We start from the raw sequence: 25,222 nt of genomic DNA on the forward strand, positions 1-25,222 counted from the left end.
TAGGCAGGCTCAAAGCAGGGAATTAGCTCTCTCTGGTGCTCAGGCCTCAGGCTGGGCAGGGCAACTAAGCAGCCTAGGGCCTGGTTGGGCAGAGTGACTAAGCCGTCTAGGGGCTCACAGGCAGGGGGGAGCACCAAATACAGGCCTCCCGGCCTAGTGGGAGGAGCCTGCCATGCCAGGTGTGGGTTAGCAGGGGGTAAAGGGACCTGGCCCCACCCCACTCCACCAGGTCCCAGTCCAGGGCCCTAACAGTGGTGTAGCATTCTAGCAATTGGTCAATGGGGCTCCGGCCAAAATGGTGCTGGGGCAGGAGCAGAGCCAGATTGTAGTCGGCTATCCCTGGGCTACTTCCTACTCCCCCCTCAGGGTGTTCCTGCATCCAGGGGTCCTCCTCCTCCTCCTCCATGGGGTAAGTTGCCAGTAGTAGTCACAGTAGCTCACTGGGTTGTCAGACAGCACAGGTGGGTCGGGCAAGTCCTTAGTGCAGCCGGAGTCCTCTCCGGGTTCCCATGCCAGCAGGGGACAAATGACATCCTTCTCCACCGGTGGCTTTCTCCCACCAGAGCTGGGGGGCCCATTCTTTATACTTCCTATTCTTGTCCTGCCCTTCTGTTTCCGGCATGGTGGGCGTGGCCTTCCAGGCTCTGCCCACCCGGGAGCGGATGGTGGCTCCTCCCTGTCGGTCTTGGAGGGAGGCCATGCCCCCTCGCTACACATACATATAAATGATATTATCATACGTCACTAATTATAACTTTTCCACTAATACCTTACATGGCATATCTTGTAAGATTCATTACAATCTTGTAATATTGGTATCACACAGCATCACGGGTGATCTCTGGTAGGCTAATGAGCATGCAGGTAGGTTCTTTCATATGTTTTCTCTGTGATGCTTTCACGTTAAGAATCAACGGGCTTGCTCAGACAGAGGTGTGTGGTGACTTGTGTTTGCTGGCAATTACAGCCGGTCACAGCCTTTGGAGAGAAAGCGGAGCACAGAGGCAGGTCTGGCTTTCTGGGAAGTTCACAGCACAGGCACCTGTGATGCCTGGAAAAACCCTGGTCAGGAAAGCTAGAGAGAGAGAGAGAGAGAGATGCAAGAAAGGTGATGGCTGGGAGCTGCCTTTGCTGGACCACTGGGGGGGATTCAGGTGCTGCTCCTGAGTTGTGATGACTCATAACACCAGCAGTGGTGAGGCCCAGCACGGCTGATGGCCTCATTGCCCACTCAGGTTTGGTCCTGCCACGATAGCGGGGCCACACCTGAGAGGCGCAGTGCTGTGCCCCCTTGCATCCCCCTTGCCATCACTCAGTTTTGGCCCCGCCAACCCTGCCCTTCCCTGCTGCTGTCTGCCGCCACCGTGCTGCCCCTGCCCCACCATGGAGCCACTGCTGGCCATGCTGCTCGAGAGCCTCCTGATTTGCTGTGCAAGTGAGAACCAGGCCCGGGACAGAGTTGGGCGGGGGCTTACGTTGGGGTATCTCTCATTCACCCATTTTGCGTCTAGGTGGGCAGCATATTCCCCTTGCCCCATTCCCTGCACCACCAAGACACCTGGTGCTGATCGTGTGCGTCCAGAGAGCAGGATGGGGCAAGGCTTTGGGGCTACTCAGGTGGGAGAGGAGGCCGCTGCCCCTGGTTCCTCCCGGCTGTCATGGTCTCACCCTGCGCCCACCCCGTGTGGGTGAAGTTTGCGGCCCAAGAGACAATGCTGCCCTCCCCCCACCCCATTGGTGAGACAGTTTTGAACAATTTTTATGTTGTGTCTGTTCTGGAGATGTAGAAATGGTCATCATTTGACTTCTACCTAATGTTAATTTGGAATAGAGTGAGGAAGAATTTCCTAAACTATTTGAATTTTTCTTGCCTTATAATTATAGACTAGCAGCAAATATGAAAGAAGTGTCATGAAAACATGCCAAAAATAGATAATCTTTTAAAAATACAGAATTAGTTCTCCTGTGCCACAGAGCCCATAACTGTTCAGAAAGCTGAAGGCACCTGTCATTTTGCAGGACTGGATCACTGGACAAATAAAACCTCATGTGGGGCTTTCATACATTACTCCTGGGGGAATTCCGCTCCACTGTGCACACGCAGAATTCATGACCCCTGCAGATTTTTTTTCTCCCGGCAGGAAATAGATTCTGCAGGCGAGGCGCTGCAATTACACCTTTTACCCACCAGGGGCTGCTGTGGCACCAGAACCGAGGGCAGCCAGCTGCAGAGAGGGAGGGGCAGAGGTTACTTTCCTTACAGTGGCCTGCCCATGGGGCCAGGTGGAGGCACAGGATGTGGGGGCAGGGGGAAGGGACAGAGCAGAGCACGTGGGGCTGTTGGGAGATGGGGGGTCACATAGCCTGGAGTTCAGAAGGGTAGTGGGGGGACAGACTGGGGCACGGGCAGAGGAGCTAGTGGGGTGACAGCACTGAGCCAGAGTCTGAATGGGAGTAGGGTGCAGGGACACACGGGGATGGGGGACAGGGACACTGAGGGACACAGGGGGAGTGCAGGGACACAGGGGGATGGGGATGGGGGAGGGGATGCAGGGACACAGGGGGATGGGGGAGGGGGTGCAGGGACACAGGGGGATGGGGGAGGGGGTGCAGGGACACCTGTGCCCAGGGGAGGGAGTGGCTGAAGGGGGGTGCAGGGACACACGCTGCCCGGGGTCGGGGATGAAGGCGGGGCCCGGCGCGTGCCGCGCGCGGACAGGTGCCAGGCGCAGGACGCTCCAAGGCTGCGCGCAGCGCGTGTCGTGTTCGGTGCAGCCCCTCCCCCGCCCCAGGAGCCCAGCCGCAGTGGGGCACATGGAGCCGTCTGCGGGGGGCCTGGGGCCCCGCCGCCTGGCAGCCCCGCGCCGCTGCTGGGCTGCGCTGGCAGTGACGGGGGCTGTTACTGCCGTGGGAATCCGGTCACTTCTCTCCTCCCCCCCAGCCGGGACCGGGGCTGCTGCTGCCATTCCTGGGCTGGAGGGGGCCTGGCGCAGCTGCCCCCCCCCGCCTTGCAGGGTTACAGTCATCGCTGCGTCCGGGAAAAAGCAGAGTCACGGCAGCAGGAACAAAAGAAACCCTTGCGCCCAACGTGGGGCTCGAACCCACGACCCTGGGATTAAGAGTCCCATGCTCTACCGACTGAGCTAGCCGGGCGCTGTGAGCGAGCCTTCCCTCGGCAGTTATTTGAAAAACGATTCGGAGCATGCGCAGAGCAACTTGTCTTTGGCTACGATCACGTGGCTCCTCCTCACCTTCCTTTTGAGTCACCTCCCTCCCGGAGTCCCTCCTCCTCCCAGACTCAGGCCGGGCGCGCCCCTGCGGCAGCGACGGAGCCTGCGCGCACATTCACTCGGGTCCGCAGCGCGGGAGCCGATTGGCTGGCGTGCGGACCAATGGGAACGTGCGTTGGTGGTGGGCGCTGGGGGTGCGTGATTGGCTGTGAGCGAGGATTGGGCCTGCCCCGCCCGGCGCTCGCGACGCTCACTCTCCGCCGCCACCATGAGCTCCATCGGCACCGGGGTGAGTCAGTGCGCCTCCTCGCCGGGCCCGCGGGGACGGGGGGCGGGGCTCCGCCAGGGCTTCAGCCCCCCCTTCACGGGAGCGGGCCGGGGATGGGGGGTGCGGGCCGCGCGGGCTGGACGAGCCGCCGCGCCGCTCTGCTGAGTCACCTCGGCCCGCGCGGCAGCGGGAAAACGAAAGTGTGAGCGGGGGTGGGGAGCGGGGGTCCTGGGGCGGGGCGGGGCGGGGCTGATGAGGGGGGCGCGGGGGTCCTGGGGGAGGGGGGGCGGGGAAGGGAGATGATGAGGGGGTCCTGGGGGAGGGGCGGTGGGTGATGATGAGGGGGTCCTGGGGGAGGGGCGGCGCGGGGGTCCCGGTGGGTGATGAGGGGGTCCTGGGGGAGGGGCGGCGCGGGGTTCCCGGGGGGTGATGAGGGGGTCCTGGGGGAGGGGTGGCGTGGGGAAGGGGATGATGCGGGGAGTGGCAAAGCGGGATGGGAGCAAGGGAGAGGGGGTGTCTCTGTCCAGCCCCAGGGCAGCGATCTACCCTTTTCAGCCCCATGAATGCGCCCCCCCCCCGTCACTGCCGTGTTTGAAAGCGGGGGGGTTCCCTTCTGCAGGCAGAAATTCAGGATGCCCCGTCTCCACGTTGCGATGCATGTTGTCAATGAACTGGGGAGTGGGAGGGGATGCGATGCTTTGCTGTGGCTGGGATCCTGTCATGTAACTTCTAGGGGATGCTGCTTTCTGTAGAGATGCAGCTGATGTTCGGCAAGGGCCTCTGCCACTCTGACTTGGGCTAAGGCGGTACATGAGACTATTACGACTCAGTGAAAAGTTCTAGAAAAGATCGTTTGTCACTTCTTGGCAGTTCCCAGCTCAAGAATTAATCAGACCTGAAAACTGTTTTTGGGGAGCCAAGGGATGGTCTGGGTTAAACTTGCACATTTGTAATAAATTGGATGCTTTCATGAGACAGCTACTTTCTTATTCTTCTGCCCTTCCCTGCACCAGGCACACTCAAATGCCACATTACTGAGATGACCAAGGGTACATCTACACTGCAAAAAACTCCACAATGATGGAATTGAGTCTCAGAGCCTGGGGCAACTGACGGGTTTGTGGGGCTCATGGTATGGGGCTAAAAATAGCAGTATAGATGTTACCACCCAGGCTCTGAAATGTGGTGAGGGAGGGGGTATCAGAGCCTGAGTTCCACCTGGAGTAGGAATGACTGCACTGTTCTTTTTAGCCCTGTAGTGTGAGCCTGCGTCAGTTGAACTCTAAGTCTTACTGCCAAGGTGGGTGGGTTTTTGGGGGTTTTTTTTTTTTTTTGGTAGTGTAGGTTTACCCTAAATTTACTTGGATTAAAGATAATTTAGTTACAAAACAGAGTTCAGTTAGTATTATACCTACTTAGCCAGCAGGCGGCACTGTTGACCAATATCACTCAAATGCCCACTGACCTCTCCCACCATCCTCTGTACACATTCCCTAGGTACCAGAGACCAGGCCCAATTTTGTGGAAAGGCTTAAACACATTAAAGCTTAAGAAGTACTTTGAGATCCTCATATGGAAAACCAAGTGGAAGAGTAAAGTACTAATGCTATTCTAAGTATCAAAAAAAGTTCACAATATATTAAAAAATAACATTAACCGTACGAAAAGTTCCACTGCGTGTGAAGCCTTTCTAATTATGCCAAGGGTGGCCAAACTTTCTGAGCCGCATACAACAATCTTCAGACGTTTGAGAGCCAGGACGCACTTACTAGGCCTTAGGGCTTCAGCCCTACTGGGGTGCTACTGCCCCCTGGGGTGCATCTGCTGAAGCCCCGAGCCCTGGCATGCACTTCACACAGGACAGAAGCCCCGAGACCCCCCCCTCCCAGCAGTGCTGTAGCCTCGACAGGCGTGTGCTCCGTGGGGTAGAAGCCCTGAGCCCTGGCAGGTGCCTCCCGTGGGGCAGAAGCCCCTAGTCCCACCACCCCGCCATGGGGCTGAAGCCCTGAACTCCCCACCTTAGTCAGGTAGGCGGAGAGTGAGGGAGTGTAGAGGGCTCTGCGAGCTGCACTTTAACTGTAAAAGAGCCACATGTGACTCCCAAGCCACAGTTTGGCCACCCCTGAATTATGCCATTGCTTGGAATTTGAGATTCCTACTGGGTCATTACTTTAGTGGATTTGAATTATGGAATGATTATCACTGAAGCAAGTGCTTTTGTTGAAAACTAACCTAACCACCATTGAGTTTACTAATTTACTTTGTTTATATATTTTTGCTAAAAGGGAACTGTCTGATTTAAAAAAAAAAAAAAAAAGTATTGCCCCCTTTATTCACATGAAATAAATATCAACATGAGTGAACCATTCTGCTGTCAAGATAAATACAGCTTTTCTCAAGAAACTCTCTTTAAGACTTTGTATAGAAAAATAGGTTTGTACTACTGCGCTGTGAGCTATATTTGTAACTTTTTTATGCTCAGTAGTGTATTTTTCTTCCTTTACAGTATGACCTGTCAGCTTCCACATTCTCTCCAGATGGCAGAGTATTTCAAGTTGAATATGCTATGAAAGCTGTGGAGAACAGTAGGTAAGAGAAATATCTTTGTTTTTTACTTCTTCTGTTCCTTTAAAAAATGACGAGCAATGAAATTAGGGCAGACAGTTAAGATGGTATTGCAAAGAAAATCGTATTCCTGAAATAAGTGATGAGCAATTGTGTCCCTGTTTTCATCTCAGGAAGCTCTTCAGATTAAATATAAAGGGAGACAGTTGTCCTTATCTGTTCTTTAGTTTGGCAGGAACAAAAATTATAAAGACATGGTGTTAAAGACTTTAAAGAAAGGTAGTAAATTATTCATGTGCACAAAGTGTAATAAAATCTCATACTTTAGGGCAGAAGCTGTTTGCATAAGTCCTTAATATATTTAAGGTGTTTATCTATTGTGGTAATAGGCTATATAAGTACCAAAAAGACCATTTCAGAGATGGTGAATTGAGGCATTGAGAAGTCAAGTGACTTACTCAGGGCCATGCAGGTTTGTAGTAGCCTTGGGCTTTTCCCAATTTCTTAAAGAATGATTGCTCAGCTAAAACTACAATACCAGCTTCCCTAAGACTACATGTGTTCCTTCAGGCATATGCCAGGTGGCAGCTGTAAAAATGTAAATGCTTTATTGTGCTGTAGCACAATCTGGATGTGTTGACTAATAAATGCAAATAAAGTGCTTTGAGGTATGGATTGAGTCATCCTGTGTTTGCACAGCAACTGGTCCTGATCTGGGTCTCTGGATACTACTGCAATAGAAATAACATAGTTCAAAATAAAGCTGTGGGGTACTCCAGCTAGTATGAATATCTGATATCTTGGAAGTGTATCACCATTTTAGCAACTTCATCAAATGCTTTTTAAGATCTCTTACCATCTCTAATATCATCCTAAAACTGTGTAGAATGTTCCATAAATCTTAAATATGCATCCAAAACTATCTTGTACTAATTCTCACTGTGATATGGGCCATTTGATAAGAACTATTTAATTTCACTAACATGCATGTTCTAGTGATTATCTTCTCTTTATTCACTTGGTCAGTGAGACTTTTTGCTGTGTCTAGATACTGTTCATGTTAGGCACTTAGATGACATGCTTTATGCCAATGAAGGGAGGAGGGAGCTTGTCTGTGTTGAACCTTTATGGCAGTGGTTCTCAAACTTATTTGATCACACCCCCCTTCTTCGTGTTTGCAGTAGTTCATGCCCCCCACTCCCACAACACAAGTGCATATATGGCCTCCCATCTCTGAAGGCAGAGCAAGGTGGCTGCTGGTTGGGTACCCAGCACTGAAGGCAGTGCCGCCATCAGCAGCAGCGCAGAAGTAAGGGTGACAATGCCATACTATGCCACCCTCACTTCTGTGCTGCTGCTGGTGGTGGCACTGCCTTCAGAGCTGGGTACCTGGCCAGCAGCTGCTGCTCTCCAGCCTACCAACTCTGAAGGCAGAGCGGCTTCTCACCCCCTCGCACTCCTCCCCCTCCCCAAGAAGAATACATTCTGTGCCCCCCAGTTTGAGAACCTCTGCCTTATGGAGTAGGTAGGAGCCATAGTCCCCCTAACTTATTAATGACTAGATTCTTGAGATGTGTCCCCCATTGCTTGGGCACTCTCAGGAACTGTGTTCCCATTTGTTATGATTATCTGTTTATTAGGAGAGAAGGGGATTGAAGTAAAATAACATTTCCATGTAAATGCTCCTTCAGAACAATAGGAACTTCAAAACTATAGGAAACCTGCAGGTTTGAAGGGAGAGCTGCTGCCCACCCACCATGCCCTTCAAGCTATTTAGTTTTAGATGTACAGAGTTTGTGCAAAAACTTCCTTGTGTAGGATGTGCTCCTTTCTTATAGAAACACTGGGAGACTTCAGTGGGTCTTACTCTTTTCCTTCCTCATCTTCAAGGCAGCAATGAAATCATGGAGCAGATCTCTCTCTTTAAAATAAGCTGTCTTGTACGTCAGTCCTGTACCCATTTAACTAATAAAGAAAATGCTGAAATAAAGTTCCAACCCCACTCCCAGCTATTTATTGGTTTTTTTTTAAACCTTACTCTTCTTATATTTGACTTGTCTTTCAGTACAGCAATTGGCATAAGATGTAAAGATGGCGTTGTCTTTGGAGTAGAAAAACTAGTCCTGTCCAAGCTTTATGAAGAAGGTTCCAATAAACGTCTCTTTAATGTTGATCGACATGTTGGAATGGTGAGGTGCTGCAACACTGCTTTTCTCCTATGAATTTGGAAAACTTAACAGAAAATGGCTATATTTATGCAGTGGACAATCCAATATTAAATAGCTTTTGAAGTAATATATCCTAACGTTTCTAAACTTGTGAGTCCGTGAAAAGTCAAGGGGCCTTTAGACAAATCTGATTCTCAATTGTGTCTATGAACTTTTAGTCCTCTTTGTGGATATGTGTATAAACCTCTTCACATACAAGCAAAATCTCACAGTAAAATGGGAGGCTGATCTGTGGTATTTTCTCATTCTAGAGTTAACTTTTTTTGGTTTCTCTGTCTCTATACATTAAAACAAATGCTCCAATGAGAGCAGGAATGTACAGAAACCAAATATTAAGAAAGCAGCCTCTTGTTACCCAGATCATAAAACACATTTTCTAAGAATAGCAAAACACACAATAACAATACTGCCATATAAGATATTCTCGCCTTCTTTTGAAAGACGTGGGACAGAAGGAGCAGGATGGTTTATACCAGAATGGCTGGTATAAAGGGATCAGATGTCATAGACTGCCAACTAGTTCCCAATAGTAATGTCAGTAACATCAGGTGGGAACCATGCTGTAAAACTGCTTGAAGCTGCACCATTATTTATGGGGAGTCAGAAGATTGCCCATTACAGTAATACTGCCGGCAAGAGGGTTGGTGTTAAAATCCAGGGGGGGACATATATTATACTGGTAGGGGTGCTTGCCTGTTTTTCCCTGTTCCCATGATTTTTGTTTATATTACGTTAACCATACAGCTTACATAGAAATTGGATCTGAAGAGCGTACCTTTATTTTATACAATTTACAATAAAATATCAATTATGTATTTGAATAATTAAAAAAAAGGGTTGCTACTTCATTGGTGTTTTTTCAGCTTTTTTGACAGGTGTAAAGTTTGGTTGAAAGGGCATATGTATGGTGCATCAGAAACCTGATTTAAGTCACAGTAACAGACTTCTTTGTCTAAAGTTTGACCATTCAATGACGGATATTTCTTGCAAGGTATCTGGGTGTTGACTTTAGCTGGTGGTGATCTTCATTTCAGGCAGTAGCAGGACTCCTGGCAGATGCTCGTTCTTTGGCAGACATAGCTAGAGAAGAAGCTTCTAACTTTAGATCCAACTATGGATACAATATTCCATTGAAGGTAAGTAACTGGTGCTTTTAGTACAAATTCATCTTTAAGTTTCCCTAGGTACTGAGACAAGGAAAGTAGTCTGTTTTTAAATTGTTTTACTTGAGGCATTTTTACTTCATTAAATTAAATGTTCTAAAACTTTTCCCTTTTTCCCCTCTAGCATCTTGCTGACAGAGTGGCCATGTATGTACATGCCTACACGTTATACAGTGCTGTCAGACCTTTTGGCTGCAGGTATAAGATTTTTAAATACTTGTGCTTGATGTGAGAATCTTTATTTGATGCACAATAGATAAATCAATCTGGGGTATTTATGAGGTGATTTTTCACCTTGGTGTCTATGCCTCATCTTATATATATACACACTAAAAACAAATGTAATTATATTGATAATATTGAGAAAGACTTTAGGTAAAAAGCTCATGTCTGTGTAAACATGCATTTAATTACTAGGCAAAATATCTAACTATTCCTAAACTTTAAAACTGAGGAGCTTGTGCTGGTAACTTCAGGGGAATCATGAGAACAATACTCTCATTTGAAAATTCGTTTCCCTGGCCCTTTAGCTAAGTGAGGCATTTTACATACAGTGATGCCTATCTTAAATGACAATCCCAGGGGCGAACAAGTCAGTGATTTAAGGAAGGTGGTCGTTAGCTATAGGTCAAACAAAACTGTACTGACAACTTTGGGGGTGGGGATAAATTTTTTGTTGGAAGGTAGTATGCAGTGGAGGTTTCACTGCAAGAGCAACAATGAGACCTTGTTAGTCTATTGTGTGTAAAATAATAAGTCAGTATAATAATCTGTGCGTCGTTTTGTAGAACAGTGCATGAATACGTGTCTTTTAATCTCTTTTTGTTTGTTCAGTTTCATGTTGGGGTCTTATGATGAAGATGATGGTGCTCAGCTTTACATGATTGACCCATCAGGTGTTTCATATGTGAGTATTTTGAAATAGCCTAAAATATCTTCTGACCTAACAGTTCCTAATAGGGTCATGAAATATAGGATTTTCTCTTCAGATAATGGTCACAACTGCTGGATGACAATTGAAGTGGTAGTGGTCTGTGTGTTTTGTCTGTTTGCAAGCTGAGTACTCTTGAGATAGACCTCTTGAACATCACTGTCAGTTGTAATTGACTGTATTTCTCACACCTGGTTTCATTTACTTGCTGAAGATGAGTGTCAAAGATATTTTGGGAAAAGTAGCTTGTCTGCTAAATGTGTCAGAAACCCAGCACATCAGTTTTTGTTCTGTCTTTTGAAGTTGGGTATTAGTGGATGAGAAACAAAAAGTGCATGCCACCGTAGTAAAGAGTCCCACTTACTAACATCAATCTCCAAGCAGACTCCTTTAAGATGCTCAGTTTTAACAATGTAAGATCAAGACAAACATCTCTTGTAAATCATAATGCTTGACAAGTCTATTTCTGAATAGTCAGCTAAAGAACAAACAGGACAATATAGGACCACACACAACAGTAGGAGGTTTAGTACTACTGTAACGGCAAAGCCCTACATATTCTATAGCCTTAAGGAAGTACTTAGTAGATCATTTGTAAAAGAAGGAAATCTTTCGAAATGTGGATAGCTGAGGGTAGTCTGTAAACCTTGTCTGAATGTCCTGATTGTTTTCGGTCGTAATCTGTATATGTTATATATACTATATATTATACACAAACTATATTAAAAGAACACTATGGTTGCAAAGACTCAAAAGTTAAATGTTAAATTAAGGTTGCATGCACTTAAAAGGGTTTATGGGTACCTGGGTCCTCCCATTTACCTTTTTTAAATGTTTGTAAATTAGTCTTTTCAGCCTTGTGGAACTCTCCCAGTACATCAAGATTTCTTAAATATCAATATCAGTGGATCAGAGCTCATCAGCCAGTACTTTGAAACCTCTGGGTGCAAGATTCTGTTCAACATCCTTAGAGCCCTGTGTGGATACAAATATGTGGATCTGCATCCAATCTACATCTTCTGGAATAAACTCTTACCTGACCTGCAATATGCCCTCCCTCTTTTATATTGAACTGCATCCGCATATCCGCTGTTTTGGAGCCAGCTGCCCCCCATCAGCTGTTGGAACCCCTGCCACCTCAAACAGCTGATGAGCCCCACTACCTAACAGCATCAGCTGTTGAGCCCCTTGGCAGTCCAGCAGCTGATCAACTGTTAGGTGGATAGTGGGGCTGATCAGCTGTGCCCCTGGCTGGCAGCTGCTTCAGCCCTGCCCCAGAAGTCACAGAGATCCCAACCTCTGTGAACATCCGATACGCGATCCGCAATAAATGGTCTGTGGATATCCGTTGATATAAAGCAGATATTTGTGGATTTGAAGGGCACTAAACATCCTCCCTAGTTTCTGTTTGAGTAGAAAGTATTTCACTATCAGTGTAAGCTGTGACAATACATAATCCAGTTTCTTTCCAAATGCAGAACAGGAATGTACTGACTACCTCTGCATCTTCTGCATCAACAGCTTTACCATCCCTGTTGAATAACAGACCTAAACCATTACTAGGTTTTCTTTTGTTTCTGATATTTAAAAAACTACTACTTATTGTTAATCCTTTTTTTCATTGATACCTAATAACTGATAATTTTTAGTCTTTTCTCTTAACTTCCTCTCTTTTTGTTGGTTATGATTTTTTTTATTGCTGCTTTCATTTCTCTTTCTTAACTAGGATTTCTTTAACCAGATAATCATTCTTTCTTGACACTGGAATTGTGAGGTTTTGGGGGCATCTAGTAATGTTTTCTTAAACAGCTCCACATTATATTATTTAAATTTTTCCTCCCACTCAATCTTGCCCATAATTGTGATAAACTTTGAGCAATTGGCCCTATTAAAGTGTGTGTGTATCCTGTTACATACTACTGGTCAGTGTTACATCACTTCACCATTGAATACTATTAAAATTTAAGCTTTGGAGCACAACAGTTTCACGTTGGAAAACATCTTCCAAATCAAAGTATAAATATTTTCAGCTAATGGTTTATTTTCATAGTCTTGTTTGAATGTATGTAAATACTTGTATTGGGCATGACAGTTGAGCTTGTGAATACAATATTCACATGGAGTCTGGTACTTTTTATTTTATCCTAATGAGCACATCTCTGAGTAAAGATATTTAACTATAGAAAGTGTAATATATATTTACTAACCATACCAAACACAGGATTGGTTAGCTAGTCCTAGCTAGTTTTAGACAACTCATGTCAGTGTCTACAGTAGCTTTTTATGAAAAGCTTCTTGTTCCATGCACAGGGCCACACAGACAGGGGGATCTTCAGAGCCTCTGTAAAGGTTTTTAATTTAGCTGGAAACTGATAGGTAAAATGGAAATTAGGAGGGCTACAAATCTGAAGAATAGCTAAAGATCTGAAAAAATAAGTAACACGTTCTTTCCGTATCAGAAGCAAGAAACACTGAGAATCTATGGATCTACTATATGACTAGAGTGTAAAAGATACTACTAAGGAGGATCAAGACACTGCAGAAAAGCCTAATGGTTTCTTTGCATCAGTCTTCACTGCAGAGGATGTTGGGGAGGTACCTTTATTCCCTGATAAGAGTAGGTATCAAGAGAGATTGCTGGAACAAATGGCTAAATTAAAGGGCAGCAAGTTGCCAGTGCTAGATGACATCTATCCAAGAGATCTGAAGGACTTTAAGAATGAAGTGGCTGATCTGTAATACAAATATGCCATGCCTCAATATACTGGAGGGTAGAAAATGCTATCTCTTTTTTTAAAATTGCTGCTGGAGTGATCTTGGAATTGAGGGGATCCATAAACCTTTCTTCAGGCTAATTCAAAACTGGTAAAATAAATACTACTTTGCACAACCTGTGGAATTCAGTCACAGAATATCATTAAATCCAAGGGTTTAGGATTAAAAAGTTATTATATAGCTATATACTGAGAATGTTCATGCTTTTATTAGGATATTTGGGTTTTTTAGGAAAGATATGAACCCTACATGCTTCAGGTCATAGCTAACATGAATGAAGTTAGCAAGAAACTACCTCTCTGGACAGATTATTCCATAATTGTCCACTTTGGGGTTTCTTCCTCTGAAGCATCTGGTATTAACAGACTGAACTAGATGGACCATTGGCATTTCAACCTGCATTTCAGTAGTTTGCGCATTACATTGACTTCTGTGCTGTGAGATATAAAAAGATGAGTCACTGCTGTATATATCCTTCCTTCATCAAATGGTGTGTATATATGATTAAACTCCACTGTCTTTACCACTGTGCTTGCAGTGCAAAAATTAGCAGATTAGTACTTTGTGACTAAACAAATGTTTGGTGACCACCTCTCTCACTTAGCGTGAGGAACACAGAAAACTTATTCTGTGATGATACTCCAGAGTATATAAAACTTTTAAAGCTGGATTTTTTGGGCTCCAACAAAAATCAGTAAGGACAGCTAGACCCTAAGATAGAAGATTCTTCAAGGCAGATAACACACTAGTGGGAGTAGTGCAAAGGAGAGTGATGGGAAGGAACAGATGGCATGAGATGTTAGGAAAACGGTAGTCACAAGGAAGAGTGTAGAGTAGTATGTTAATTCCCAGAGAGGGATTGGTCATACAGCCAAATTGTTGGGCTTTTTTTGGGGGGAGGAGGGGGGGATAGGGTGGACGGAAGCAGGGTGGATTGATTTAAATCACCAAGAGAAAATCACTGATTTAAATCAAGTTTCCCACTGATACTTCTTCACATATTTCTTAAACAATGATGCAAATCTGATCACTAAAACATGTTAATTTACAATGCAGTACAGCATTTTACAACATCTAGGAGGGTATACTTTGTGTAATTTTTTAGATAACTTGATTTTTATTAATTTAGGAAATAGTACATAATACTCGTTACCTGGGTCAAGCTGCAGATGCAGCAGCAGTACATTAGGTATGGCCAGAACTAAATCACACACACACAAACACAATAGCACTTAATTTTTATTAAACTAAATCTTAAATGTTACATAAATGTTTCACATTTGCAATAGCAGCAGTCTCCTGCGTTGCCGGCTGACAGCTATCCTTAAACTTTTTTTTTTTTAATTTTCAAATTTTATTATCTCTAACAGACAAGTCATCACAACACTAAATGTACGCTGTCCTTAAAACTTATACAACTAGCTCTCATCTTCCCCAGTCCCACTGTCATTTTTATTCATGGACTGAAACAGAAATACGAGTTTTACTGCTTTTTCAACTCCCAGTCGATTTCTTAGCTTTGAGTCAAAAATACCAAACAATGAAAATATTCTCTCTGTGCCTGCAGAGGAAGCTACTGCTGTGAAAAGTTGGCTTAGCAACGGAAGGAACTCTGTTTCACGGTGCCTGGCTAATGATTTCCACCAATTCAGGGGAGTGACTTTGTTCAAAACATCATCATAAACATGTACTGTTTAAATGGTTCCGCTCCACTCCTGAGATTTATTATGACTGGCATAACTGAGGAGTGATTTTGAGATGCCCATGCCATGGCAGCAGCATCATCTTCAGAAGTTAGGCATCTACCTTTATATCTGGGGTCGAGAATGTTCACAAGAAAATGAGGTGGAGTTAGTGCTTGATCCATTTGCTCTTGCCTGCAGTTGAACTTTCTGGTGAGGTATTTCTTTCTTCAATGTCTCTTGAAGTGCCTTCCAAATTTCGACAGCATCAGCAATGCAGCAACAATTTCTCTGAGATATGGATATAGGCTTCAGTATACTGAGCATCTCCTCCACATTCCTCTTTAACAATCCTATCCAATTTAACAGTCCTATCCAGCCTGAGTTTTTCTTTGCACATGTGATTTTAGTTTGCTGAGAAACTGAAACAGAAACTGAAAGCCCAGAACTTTCAAGAAGCATGAGCTGGTAGTTAGGCTGGACAGACTAGAGCCATTAATTAATTTTATGAGACTGTAAGTGTAAGTTTAGCATGATTGTGATGAGATTTAATTGTAACTTATTTTTTTAAATGGGAAATTTAGTATTTTTTATTTAAAATCAATAAAATATCTGTTTTTTTGTTTTTTTTTTTAATTTAAAAAACAAAACCATTGATTTTTATCCACCCTGGACAGAAGTGGTGATGTAATTCAAATGGAATGTCTGTTTAGTTTTGTATGCAGTGGTGTAGCCATGTTGATTCTATGCTTTTAGAGAGAGAAGGTGGTGAGGCAGTATCTTTTATTGGTCCAACTTTTGTTGGTTAGAGAGAGAAGCTTTCGACAGCTCTTGAGGGCCAGAGCGCTACTTCAGGGCTGGGAAATGTACTCAGTATCACAGCTAAATCCAAAGTAGAACTGATTCAGATTGTTAAGCTTAACATGTATTTCAAGAAGTTTCAACATTTTCAAGAAGTTAACATGTATTTCAAGGGACCCTTCAAGGTGAAGTGGCCTGTCACTACCCACCCTAGTCATAGGGGGAAAGAAAAGAGAGATGGCAGCTGGGGGGGGGGGGGGTTATTAGTGGGTATAGATTGTTTGTAATAAACTATAAATCCAGTGTATCTATTTAGTCCATGATTTCCAGTGTAGCTAAGTTATGAATTTAAGTTCCCAGGCTCGTCTTTTGAAAGTGTTATGCGTATTTCCTTTGAGGATGAGGATTGATAGGTCATCTATAGAGTGGTGGTTGTGTGAAAAATGTTCACCCACAAGTGATGGGAGTGCTTTTGTCATTTTCCTGTGGGTTCATTTGAGAACATAGTGATTGTCTGGTTTCACCCACATAGTTGCTATGGGGGCACTTAGTGCTCTGGATGAGGTACACCACAAGTTGCGATAGGCATGTGTAGGATCTATGAACCTTGAAAAGTGTGTTGGGGGGTGGGGGAGCACTGGTCATTGTAGCAGTGGAGGAGTGTACTCCATCAGAGAAATAGATCACATCATGGAACGAGCCATGCAAATACCCCAAGAGAACCTGCTTCAGCTTAGAAATAAAACCCCCTCTGACTGCACACCCCTAGCTGTCACCTACATCCCACACTGGAGCCCATATGGAGGTACCATCAAACAGCTACAACCCATACTTGATGAGGGCCCCATCCTGAAGGAAATATTTCCTGAACCCCCCTCTCCTGGCCTTCAAACAATCCTCCAAGGTCTACAAGCTCATCATCAGAAGCAAGTTCCCCACACACCAACTCAAAGTGGCACCAAACTGCCAGAACCACGGATGCAAAACTACAGACATATCTCCGTTGCTGAAATAATTAACACTTGCCATAACACACCTTTCAAGATCCATGGGTCCTATACATGCCTATCGCAACCTGTGGTGTACCTCACCCAGTGCACTAAATGCCCCAATAGCAACTATATGGAGAAAGCCAGACAATCACTACGCTTTTGAATTAACGTAGGAAAATGGTCAGACAGAAACACCATATCACCTGTGGGTGAACACTTTTCACAAAGTGATCACTATTCATCTGAGCTATCAGTCCTCATCCTCAAAGGACACCTGCACACTGCTTTCAAAAGATGAGCCCGGGAGCTTAAATGCATAACTTCTGCTAGACACTGAAAATCATGAACTGACAAGACATTGGATTTATGGCTTATTACAACAATCTGCAACCCACTAACAACCCCCCATCACCTTCCCTTCCTTTCCTCCCTATGACTGCAGGGGTTAATGGGCCACTTCACCTTGAATGTTTCCCTTGAAATACGTGTTTAGCATAAGTTAATCATCTGTTCAAATCTTGTATTTAGCAATGACACTTTGAGTTAATTTCCCAGTCCTGAAGAAGAGCTCTATGTAAAGCTCAAAAGATATTGCCTCACCCACCTTGTCTGTTTAGTTTTGGGAGTTTTCACTTATTCTGTCAAAACACCACAGTGTAAGTAGGATTCCACTCTGAGGAATTTATTGAGAAACATTACTGTAGTATTACGTACCAGTATATTCATAGTTCTACATCATAAACTACAACACTTCACTGAGTGCTTACAACTAAAGAATATTAAAAGAAGCCTTCCCTGTAAGGAAGATAAACCAAATTTTAACCAGTCTCTTTTATGACTTTTATAGGGTTATTGGGGGTGTGCCATTGGTAAAGCCAGACAGGCTGCAAAGACTGAGATCGAAAAACTTCAGGTAGGATGGTATTAACAATATAACATACAGTATATCCAATTGTTTTGTACTGATCCATTTCAAGATAAATATTCCTAGCTACTACTATTGTGCTGTAACTTTTAGGCTTTTGAAGATAAGATTTACTGGGTGTCGGTGCACTCTTGCACCAGAGATTAGCAAGTAGATGAAGCTACTTGCTCTGTACAGGAGCATTTCCCTATGGCCTACTGTGACTGGAATATGCCCTAAAGAACAGTGAATGGGGCCACAGCCCCATCTTTCCCCGTGCTGAGTGACCAGAGGAATACTATGAATTGAACTAAAATATGCTGTCATGGAGAAGTAAGATTGGAGATGTTTGTTCAAGTGTCAGGTGACACTTATTTAGCACCAGCCAGTCATCTTGTCCCCTTTCAAAGTACCTGTTGAGTAGCACTTTGATACCATTTTTGTAAGGATTTCTTAAAGTAGTATATAGATATGTAGCATAAAAAGCCTTATTAATATGAGCTTGAATGGCTGGAGGAACTGTATCAAGTTCAGCATGTTCTCTTCCATGATACTGCAGTTGTATCTTCCTATAATATTATATAAAATGCGTTCTGGTAGACGTAGCCCACTCAGGACTCAAGGTTTCCTACTTCTCAGGTACATGTTTGGCATAAATTCTGTTGTGATCAAGTTTCGAACATAAATTTGGGAGAAATAGCAAACTGCAAGGTGATTTGTCCATCACATCAATGTGGCCTGCTGGAGATTATATATTAAAATCTACACCCAGAAAAGAGGGGAGAATTAAGGAGGTGGCTATACCCATCATATTAAAGCAAGTCTTTTCCTTAGTACTGTCAGATTTTAGACAACCAAACATTGTAGGGGAATGGCAAAGCATGCTGCATGGAAGATACAGAATCTTGGGGGGAAGTGGTGTGGATGTGGGTGTGTGAGAGAGAGAGAGACGTGGTTAGTGAAATACTTTCCAAGTGGTCCATATCATGAAGAATTAGTGTATTAATTTCCTCTAATGATGGTTATAAACATTTAATATCTCAAATTGTGAAGCTGTGTTCACACAGGGAAAAGGTTTTTTCATTTTTTTTTTTTTTTTTTTTTTTTAAATCTCACAAATTCAACTACTTCTGAGACAACTCATGTGCTGTCCGTTTAAATTTCCCACATATTACTTTGGATATGGACAGTGAATTATATAATTAATCCTTTCAATGATAAATTCAGGGTCAAGCTTTTGAATTTATTGTCCGCAGGAATGAAAAAAGAGGCCAGGGATAATGCCTAGCCAAGACATGTTACCTGCAAACCTATGTAACATGAGTAGACCAATAGATCTCCCACTCTGCACATAAGTTACTTACAAAATAAATGCAAAAAATCAGTTGTGCATGCAATAGTTATACAAAGATACTGGGGTGTGATAGCTTAGGGTTTGCCTACATGAACACTTTGTTCATGGTCTGCTGGGGTGTAAATCTACCCACACTAGCCTGCTGTGCATGAGATGTCTGTCTGTCTGGGTCCTGCTGCTACCAGGTAAAAGTATCCTAGCGTGCTTTGGTCTACCCCGCTTTGAAATGAGAACAGATTAATGCGTACGAGGGGACTCTTAGTGCACAGCAGCACGTGAACATTTAACGCAAGGCATGCTGGAGCGCTGTAGACTTGCATCCCATCATGTTGTCTGCTAAATTCGAGTTGGAAGGAACACTTAAACTGAAAATCTGTGCGTTGCGTTTGTCAGTGAGTTGTCTACAACTGAATGAATATGGGGAAGAATAACGTTGGGGACTCATACAAAAATAGTCTGAATAAAAAGTGAAAATAAGGAATTAACTTAATTTGGTTCTATTCTTGATTGACCCTCTCTGATTGTGTCAGTAGCAGGTACTCGTTTTGCTCCTAGAGAGGTGATATACTTTGATACATCAACAACCGATACTCTGGCTTTCTCGTAGTGGATAACTTTGAGGATTTAACAAACAAATTGTACATTCCTTACCCACAGATGAAAGAAATGACCTGCCGTGATGTTGTTAAAGAAGTTGCAAAAATGTAAGTTTTTTTCCTTCTGGACTTTGATCCCAAGTGCTCTTCTTTCCCTCATCCCTCCTTGTGAAAACTAAACAAACAAATCTTGATAGATCAGTGAACTGCCCTAATGGAACCTAATCAGTTAAAAATAAACTGGAAGCTTCAAGTACTACTTCTGTTCCTAGGGCTGTCCCGTAACTTTGGTAGTTTTTAAAATAGGGAAAGAAGATTGTAATATATGGTTTTCCCTCCCTCTTTCCTGTGTGAAAGATCTATCCAGCATGGGGAAACTGACTATACAGGGGAACAGTGAAACAAGTCCACAGTGCTGCCAGCTCCACAATGGAAACCAACTGAAAACATCTATCTTTACCCTTCCATTAGTCACTTTGGGTGTTGCTTGTAACAATAGTGGGTTAAGTGTAGATAAATGTTTGACTGTGTTCCTACTCTTTTTAAATGTAAACATATGAGAGAAATAAATTGGTCATGGTTCATAGATGACTGGTAATTAATATTTAATAAAAGATAAAAGCAGAGATACTATGGAAATAGACCTCAGTATGCAAACCGAACAATGAATTGTGGTTTCAGGTGCTTTCCTACCTTGGCAGTGTCTAGGAATGAAGCAGAGGAACACGCTGTTCCTGGAGAGGGCCTCATTGACATCCCTGTCTTAGCTGATTAAGGCGCATCGCTGCTTGGTTAGGAGGAGAGCAAAGTGCAGTGCAACTCAGTCAGAAGATGAGGTGTAGCTGTCTATTGTGTGGGTGTGGAAATGATAGGACTGAGTTGACTCCTGGAGGAGACTAATGATCAAACTTGATACTGGATGGCGTAGCTTAATACCTTTAGAAACACAACTTGCAAACAGATGTCATGTTAGATAATTAAGATTAGAGAAATATTTATTTTATATACTGTGTACCTTGGACAGTATTGGATATCACCTTTCCCTCCTAGTCTTATCTCCTGGCTGCCATGAGGCCCCTCATACCTCTTGTTGAATTTGAGCATGTTTCCCTGCTGCTGTAAACCACACAAACAGTGGCAGAGAAGAAGACACAACTGGGGTGCAGAATTGAAACCACTGGAGACATAGATGTATTTGAATCCAGTGTTGGGGTAGCAGCAGGCTTTATTTGGAATATCTTTCCTTCCTGTTAACCTGCCTTATGGCTATCTGCCCCTCTGTCTAGGACCTTGTCAACCTTATCAAACTACATGCAATCTAGCATGAACTGTCACTCCACTTTCTTCCCTTCTGACCTTAATTCTTCCTCTGTGCTTGTCTTAGTTCTAAATCCTCCAACCATAGACTTCATAGAATCATAGGATTTGAAGGGACCTTGAGAGGTCTTCTAGTCCATTCTCCTGCACTTATGGCAGGACTAAGTATTATCTTAGACCATCCTTGTCAAACCTGCTCTTAAATTTTCCTAATGTCCACCCTGAACTACTCTTGCTGCAATTTAAGCCCATTGCTTCTTGTCCTATCCTCAGAGGTTAAGGAGAACAATTTTTCTTCCCCCTCCTTGTAACACAACCTTTTATGTACTTGAAAACTGTTATCATGTCTCCCCCTCAGTCTCTTATCTTCTCCAGACTAAACAAACCCAATTTTTTCAACCTTCTCTCATAGATCATGATTTCTAGGCTTTTAATAATTTTTGTTGCTCTTCTCTGGACTTTCTCCAGTTTGTCCATATCTGTCCTGAAACTTGGTGCCTAGAACTGGACACAAAACTCCAGTTGAGGCCTCATCAGCACGGAGTAGATCAGAAGAATTACTTCTCAGTCTTGTTTACAACACTCCTGCCAATACAGGGCGGACAAACTTTTTGGCCTGAGGGCCACATCTGGGCATAGAAATTGTATGGCGGGCCATTAATGCTCCAGGAGTGGCTCCAGTCACAGTGCTGCTGGGCCCACATGGTGGGAGAGGGGTGGGGGGAAGGTGCGGGGCTGGAAAGGGAGCGGCTGCCAGCGTGCTGCACAGCTTCTTCCACAACCTTTCTGCTGACCACCTGAATGGAGCTGAATCTCTCCTGTCTTCTGAGACTTTTTGAAGATAATTGCTAGTGGCTCAGATATCACCTTAATCAGCTCCTTAAGTATTCTAGGGTGTATTTCATCAGACCCTGGTGACTTGAAGACCTCTAACTTGTCTAAGTAATTTTTAACTTGTTTCCCTATTTTTACCATATATTTCCTTTGCCTCTAAATGTGCTAGTTTACTCTTTCCAATTAAGGGTCAGTGAACAACCTCTTCATATCCAACACTGTAAGGGTGCTGCTTACCCGAAGAACCTTCTTTTTAATCTCTCTCTAGTATTCTAGCTTATTGTAGCTGTCCACACTGCTCACTCTTATGTCTCCTCTCTTTGTGTTTTCATGGTTGTTCATAGCAGCAGCTCTGTCTCTTTTTTTTCCTAGACATTTTTCCTCAGTGATCTTAAGGCTTTAGTTTCCATTTCTGGCATGGAGTTGATCCAATCTGCTGCCTAGGTACTTATACAATACCACTTTTACTGTGATTGACTTCTGATCCTTCGTTTGAATTACATGGTAGATTGCAAACACTTCAGGGCAGGGACTAGTATTGTGTGCAGATCTGAGCACATTTCCTCTTCACAAACTGTAGTTGTTGCGGAAATTACACTGAGTTTCTTGGATGTCTAGTAAACTTGCCCCTGAAACTTGATTAAAGTTTAGTTGCAAATGAGCTTCCAGTATTTTTGTAGCAATATCTTTAGAAGGCCATGAATAAATACGATGAGTCCTTTTAATACTGGGGCATATGCATGTTCCATATAGCAGATATCTCAAGGTGCCATGAGACCTACTGAACCAGAGAACTTAGCTAGGATCATTTAAGGCCTGTGAGAAGGGGGTTCTGAAACTCTCAGCTGTTCCTCTAAGGAATTAGAATGGAAAAAGTGAACTGCATGGTATTGGAGGCTTGAAATGTAGCATGGTGGCAACTCTATCACCACTGGTTTACACTTTTCTTTTTACATTTTCAGTGAATCAGCTATCGTTTAACATTACAGTAGTACTGAAAGGCATTAACTAGTATGGGACCCCCATTGCACTAGCCACGGTACAAACAATGTGATCATGCTTGCCCCCAGGAGCTTACAATCTAAAAACATAGCAGGTGGATGAGACAACGGGGTGAGAGAATGTGAGCTGGGGTAATGAAAATAGTGTAAGCAATTCACAGGTTCAGTGACTGGAATTACATGTGATTTAACAGCAGGCTTTGAGGCATTCAGAGCTCTGATTTTGGATGGCAAGGAGGTTGCCAGAACATAAGCCCAATGCAATTAGTGAATTTGTGGGTTCTAGATCTCTTTTTAGAGGATAAGGGATATGATCTCACCCTTGGAACTACCTATTTTCAGCTGTGTGTGTAAGTATCCTAAATTCAAACTTTGAAGAATGCAAGCTTCTGTAGCAAGTGGAGCTGAATGTTTTGAGTAGGAAGTTAATTTGTATAACTGCTTGGAGGGAGCTGTTAGAGAACACTAACGTCTTTGGCATTTTCATAGTGTTCCTCTTGTGAACAAATAGATTAAAGTTATGCAGTGTTTATATGTCCTTTCAGAACACAGAAATAAGTACCAGTCTACATTCTGGGCATCACTGCCAGTTTGCCTCTTATTTCATAGACCAAGGGGCTAGGTTCAGAACTGTATACATCACACTGCATATGCATAACTTAAGATTCTAATTCTGCATGCAATCATGGTAAGTCAGTTCCACATGTAAATAGTAGCTTGTGTAGAAGCTGCTAACTACAAATCTGCAAGATGTGTGTGCACAGCTACAGTGTTCATTAAATTATTTGTATGCAATTTACAGGAGAAATATTTTTAGGAGAACCAGTTGCTGGCTTCAGTTTCATGACTAGCTAAGGCCGTAGGGCAACGGCAGCATTCCTACGGGGTCACTTACGTGCCATCTTTTAACCATGGGTACTTGTTCCAATCCTATATTTCTGGTTATGAGAGATTGGAAGCTTGAGTTGAGACCAAATGGCTGGGTGCTATTTTAGCTGAAAGTTTTACCAACTGTTAGTGACTACTACTAAACTAATTAAGGGAAGGTTACTGTCAGCATTTACTTTGTTCACTGAAGCAAAAGACTTGAGGAAAGCCAGTACTGTTGTGTGGGTCCTTTACCTTACGAGAAACATTTGAAAAATAGGAAAATTGTGATGCTACAAACTAGCGGAGGGAAGGGGCAAGTAGAATTTTGTAACAATGATAGTTGGTTTTCCCCTATTAAGCCCCGTCCCCCCCCCCAGGGAAAACGTCACGGGCCAACTCTTCATGAACACTTTTCTTCACTTTTCTTTCTAGAATCTACATAGTTCATGATGAAGTGAAAGATAAAGCTTTTGAACTTGAACTCAGCTGGGTTGGAGAAAGTAATGTATTTCATTTTTCCTTGTTTATCTTTAGCCATGTTTGATTATAGAAATGAACAAAACACTAAGTTCTGTGGGAGTAACGGAAACTGAAGACTTAAAGTCTAACTCCACACCTGCTATGGGGAAAGTAACACATTTAAAGTTTGTAGATTCTAATGTTGCTTCCAATCTACTAAGCTTGTGCCTGAGGCTTACAAGTCTTTATAAATATCGTTTCATTCACAGTAACCAAAGGAAAACATACAATTGTTCCCAAGGACATCAGGGAAGAAGCAGAGAAATATGCTAAGGTAAGAAATTTTATTTAGCAAGTTCAAAACTTCACAAGTCCAGAATAGAATGAACTGCACAAAGTTCCCTCTGTCCAGTGTTTTGGCAACTAGACGTGCCTTATTTAAGGACATTCATTATGAAGCAAAGCTAGCCTGGGGTTTCTTAAAGTGATTCAGAGACAACTACCTCATTTTGGAAGGGAGAATAGAAAGACATTTAGTAGTAATGATCAGTTACACCCAGCACCCTAACCCTTTAAAATACAAACTGACTAGAAAAATAGGAGTAACCACAGCATGTAGCAGTTCTGTGTTTTGTTTTGGAAGTGATAGCTGTACTTTAATGTTTGGCTTTTTTGCACAATGAACTTGTAACATTTATTGCTTTCCCCTGCACCACTATTCTTGACTGCCACATGGTGCTCTGCAATCAGTGTAGATATGGGGCCTTGTTTTCTGCTTTAGTTTATCTGTACAAAGTGGATGCAACACAAATTACCACACCAGAATTTCGTACTCCTTATATTAACTGGTGTAAATGACTAGACAAGGTATATAGCTGTGGAGAATCAGATCCTTTTGTCTAATGTAGCCTGACTCCTAGGATTTGTAAGGCAGCCACCGAACAAGATTTCAGAGTAGTTTATGGTTTTTTGTTTTTTTTTTTTAAAACAGGAGTCTTTGAAAGAGGAAGATGAATCAGATGACGATAATATGTAACACATTGTTACTTCAAGACAAATTCCAGTTTTCTTAATTTGTAGTAGAAGCTTGTTTAATGTATTAACCATGGATTATGTACTTCCTGGGAAGACAGTCAACTTACATTAAATAAATTTCCTATTTCCTGTCTTATCAACGTTCAGACTTCATTTGAAAAGTAGACATAGCTGTGTTGACCTATGAAAAGAGATGTTGCCTCTCCCATGAGCATGA

At 43.3% G+C, this 25,222-nt stretch overlaps 1 protein-coding gene and 1 non-coding gene across 3 annotated transcripts; one reads left to right on the plus strand and one right to left on the minus strand.

Moving 5' to 3' along the window:
• Window positions 1-3,080: 3,080 nt before the first annotated feature.
• On the minus strand, window positions 3,081-3,153 carry TRNAK-CUU (transfer RNA lysine (anticodon CUU)). Its single transcript has one exon. It is a non-coding gene; the product is annotated as a tRNA-Lys (tRNA).
• Window positions 3,154-3,374: 221 nt separating this feature from the next.
• On the plus strand, window positions 3,375-25,141 carry PSMA3 (proteasome 20S subunit alpha 3). 2 transcript variants are annotated; one of them, XM_067554866.1, is made up of 11 exons: window positions 3,382-3,519; window positions 6,005-6,087; window positions 8,129-8,252; window positions 9,326-9,427; window positions 9,579-9,652; window positions 10,289-10,361; window positions 17,483-17,548; window positions 19,551-19,597; window positions 23,944-24,011; window positions 24,240-24,304; window positions 24,962-25,141. In XM_067554866.1, exons 1-11 carry the CDS (start codon window positions 3,499-3,501, stop codon window positions 25,004-25,006), a joined length of 768 nt encoding a protein of 255 aa, XP_067410967.1. In that variant the 5' UTR covers window positions 3,382-3,498; the 3' UTR covers window positions 25,007-25,141. The 2 variants fall into 2 exon arrangements, with proteins under 2 accessions (XP_067410968.1, XP_067410967.1); XM_067554867.1 differs by lacking the exons at window positions 23,944-24,011; window positions 24,240-24,304; window positions 24,962-25,141 and adding an exon at window positions 19,847-20,584 and having other exon boundaries at window positions 3,375-3,519.
• The last annotated feature ends 81 nt before the right edge of the window (window positions 25,142-25,222 follow it).

This window comes from Emydura macquarii, unplaced genomic scaffold (genome assembly GCF_026122565.2).
Source record: "Emydura macquarii macquarii isolate MOO-44397 ecotype Brisbane River unplaced genomic scaffold, CSIRO-AGI_Emac_v2 contig_1551, whole genome shotgun sequence".
NCBI lineage: Eukaryota > Metazoa > Chordata > Testudines > Chelidae > Emydura > Emydura macquarii.

Coding starts and splice junctions, on each gene's coding strand:
- PSMA3 (XM_067554866.1), top strand. CDS start 3,499: ATGAGCTCCATCGGCACCGGG. Junction 6,088..8,128: donor AAAGCTGTGGAGAACAGTAG/GTAAGAGAAATA, acceptor CTTGTCTTTCAG/TACAGCAATTGGCATAAGAT. Junction 19,598..23,943: donor GTTAAAGAAGTTGCAAAAAT/GTAAGTTTTTTT, acceptor TTTTCTTTCTAG/AATCTACATAGTTCATGATG.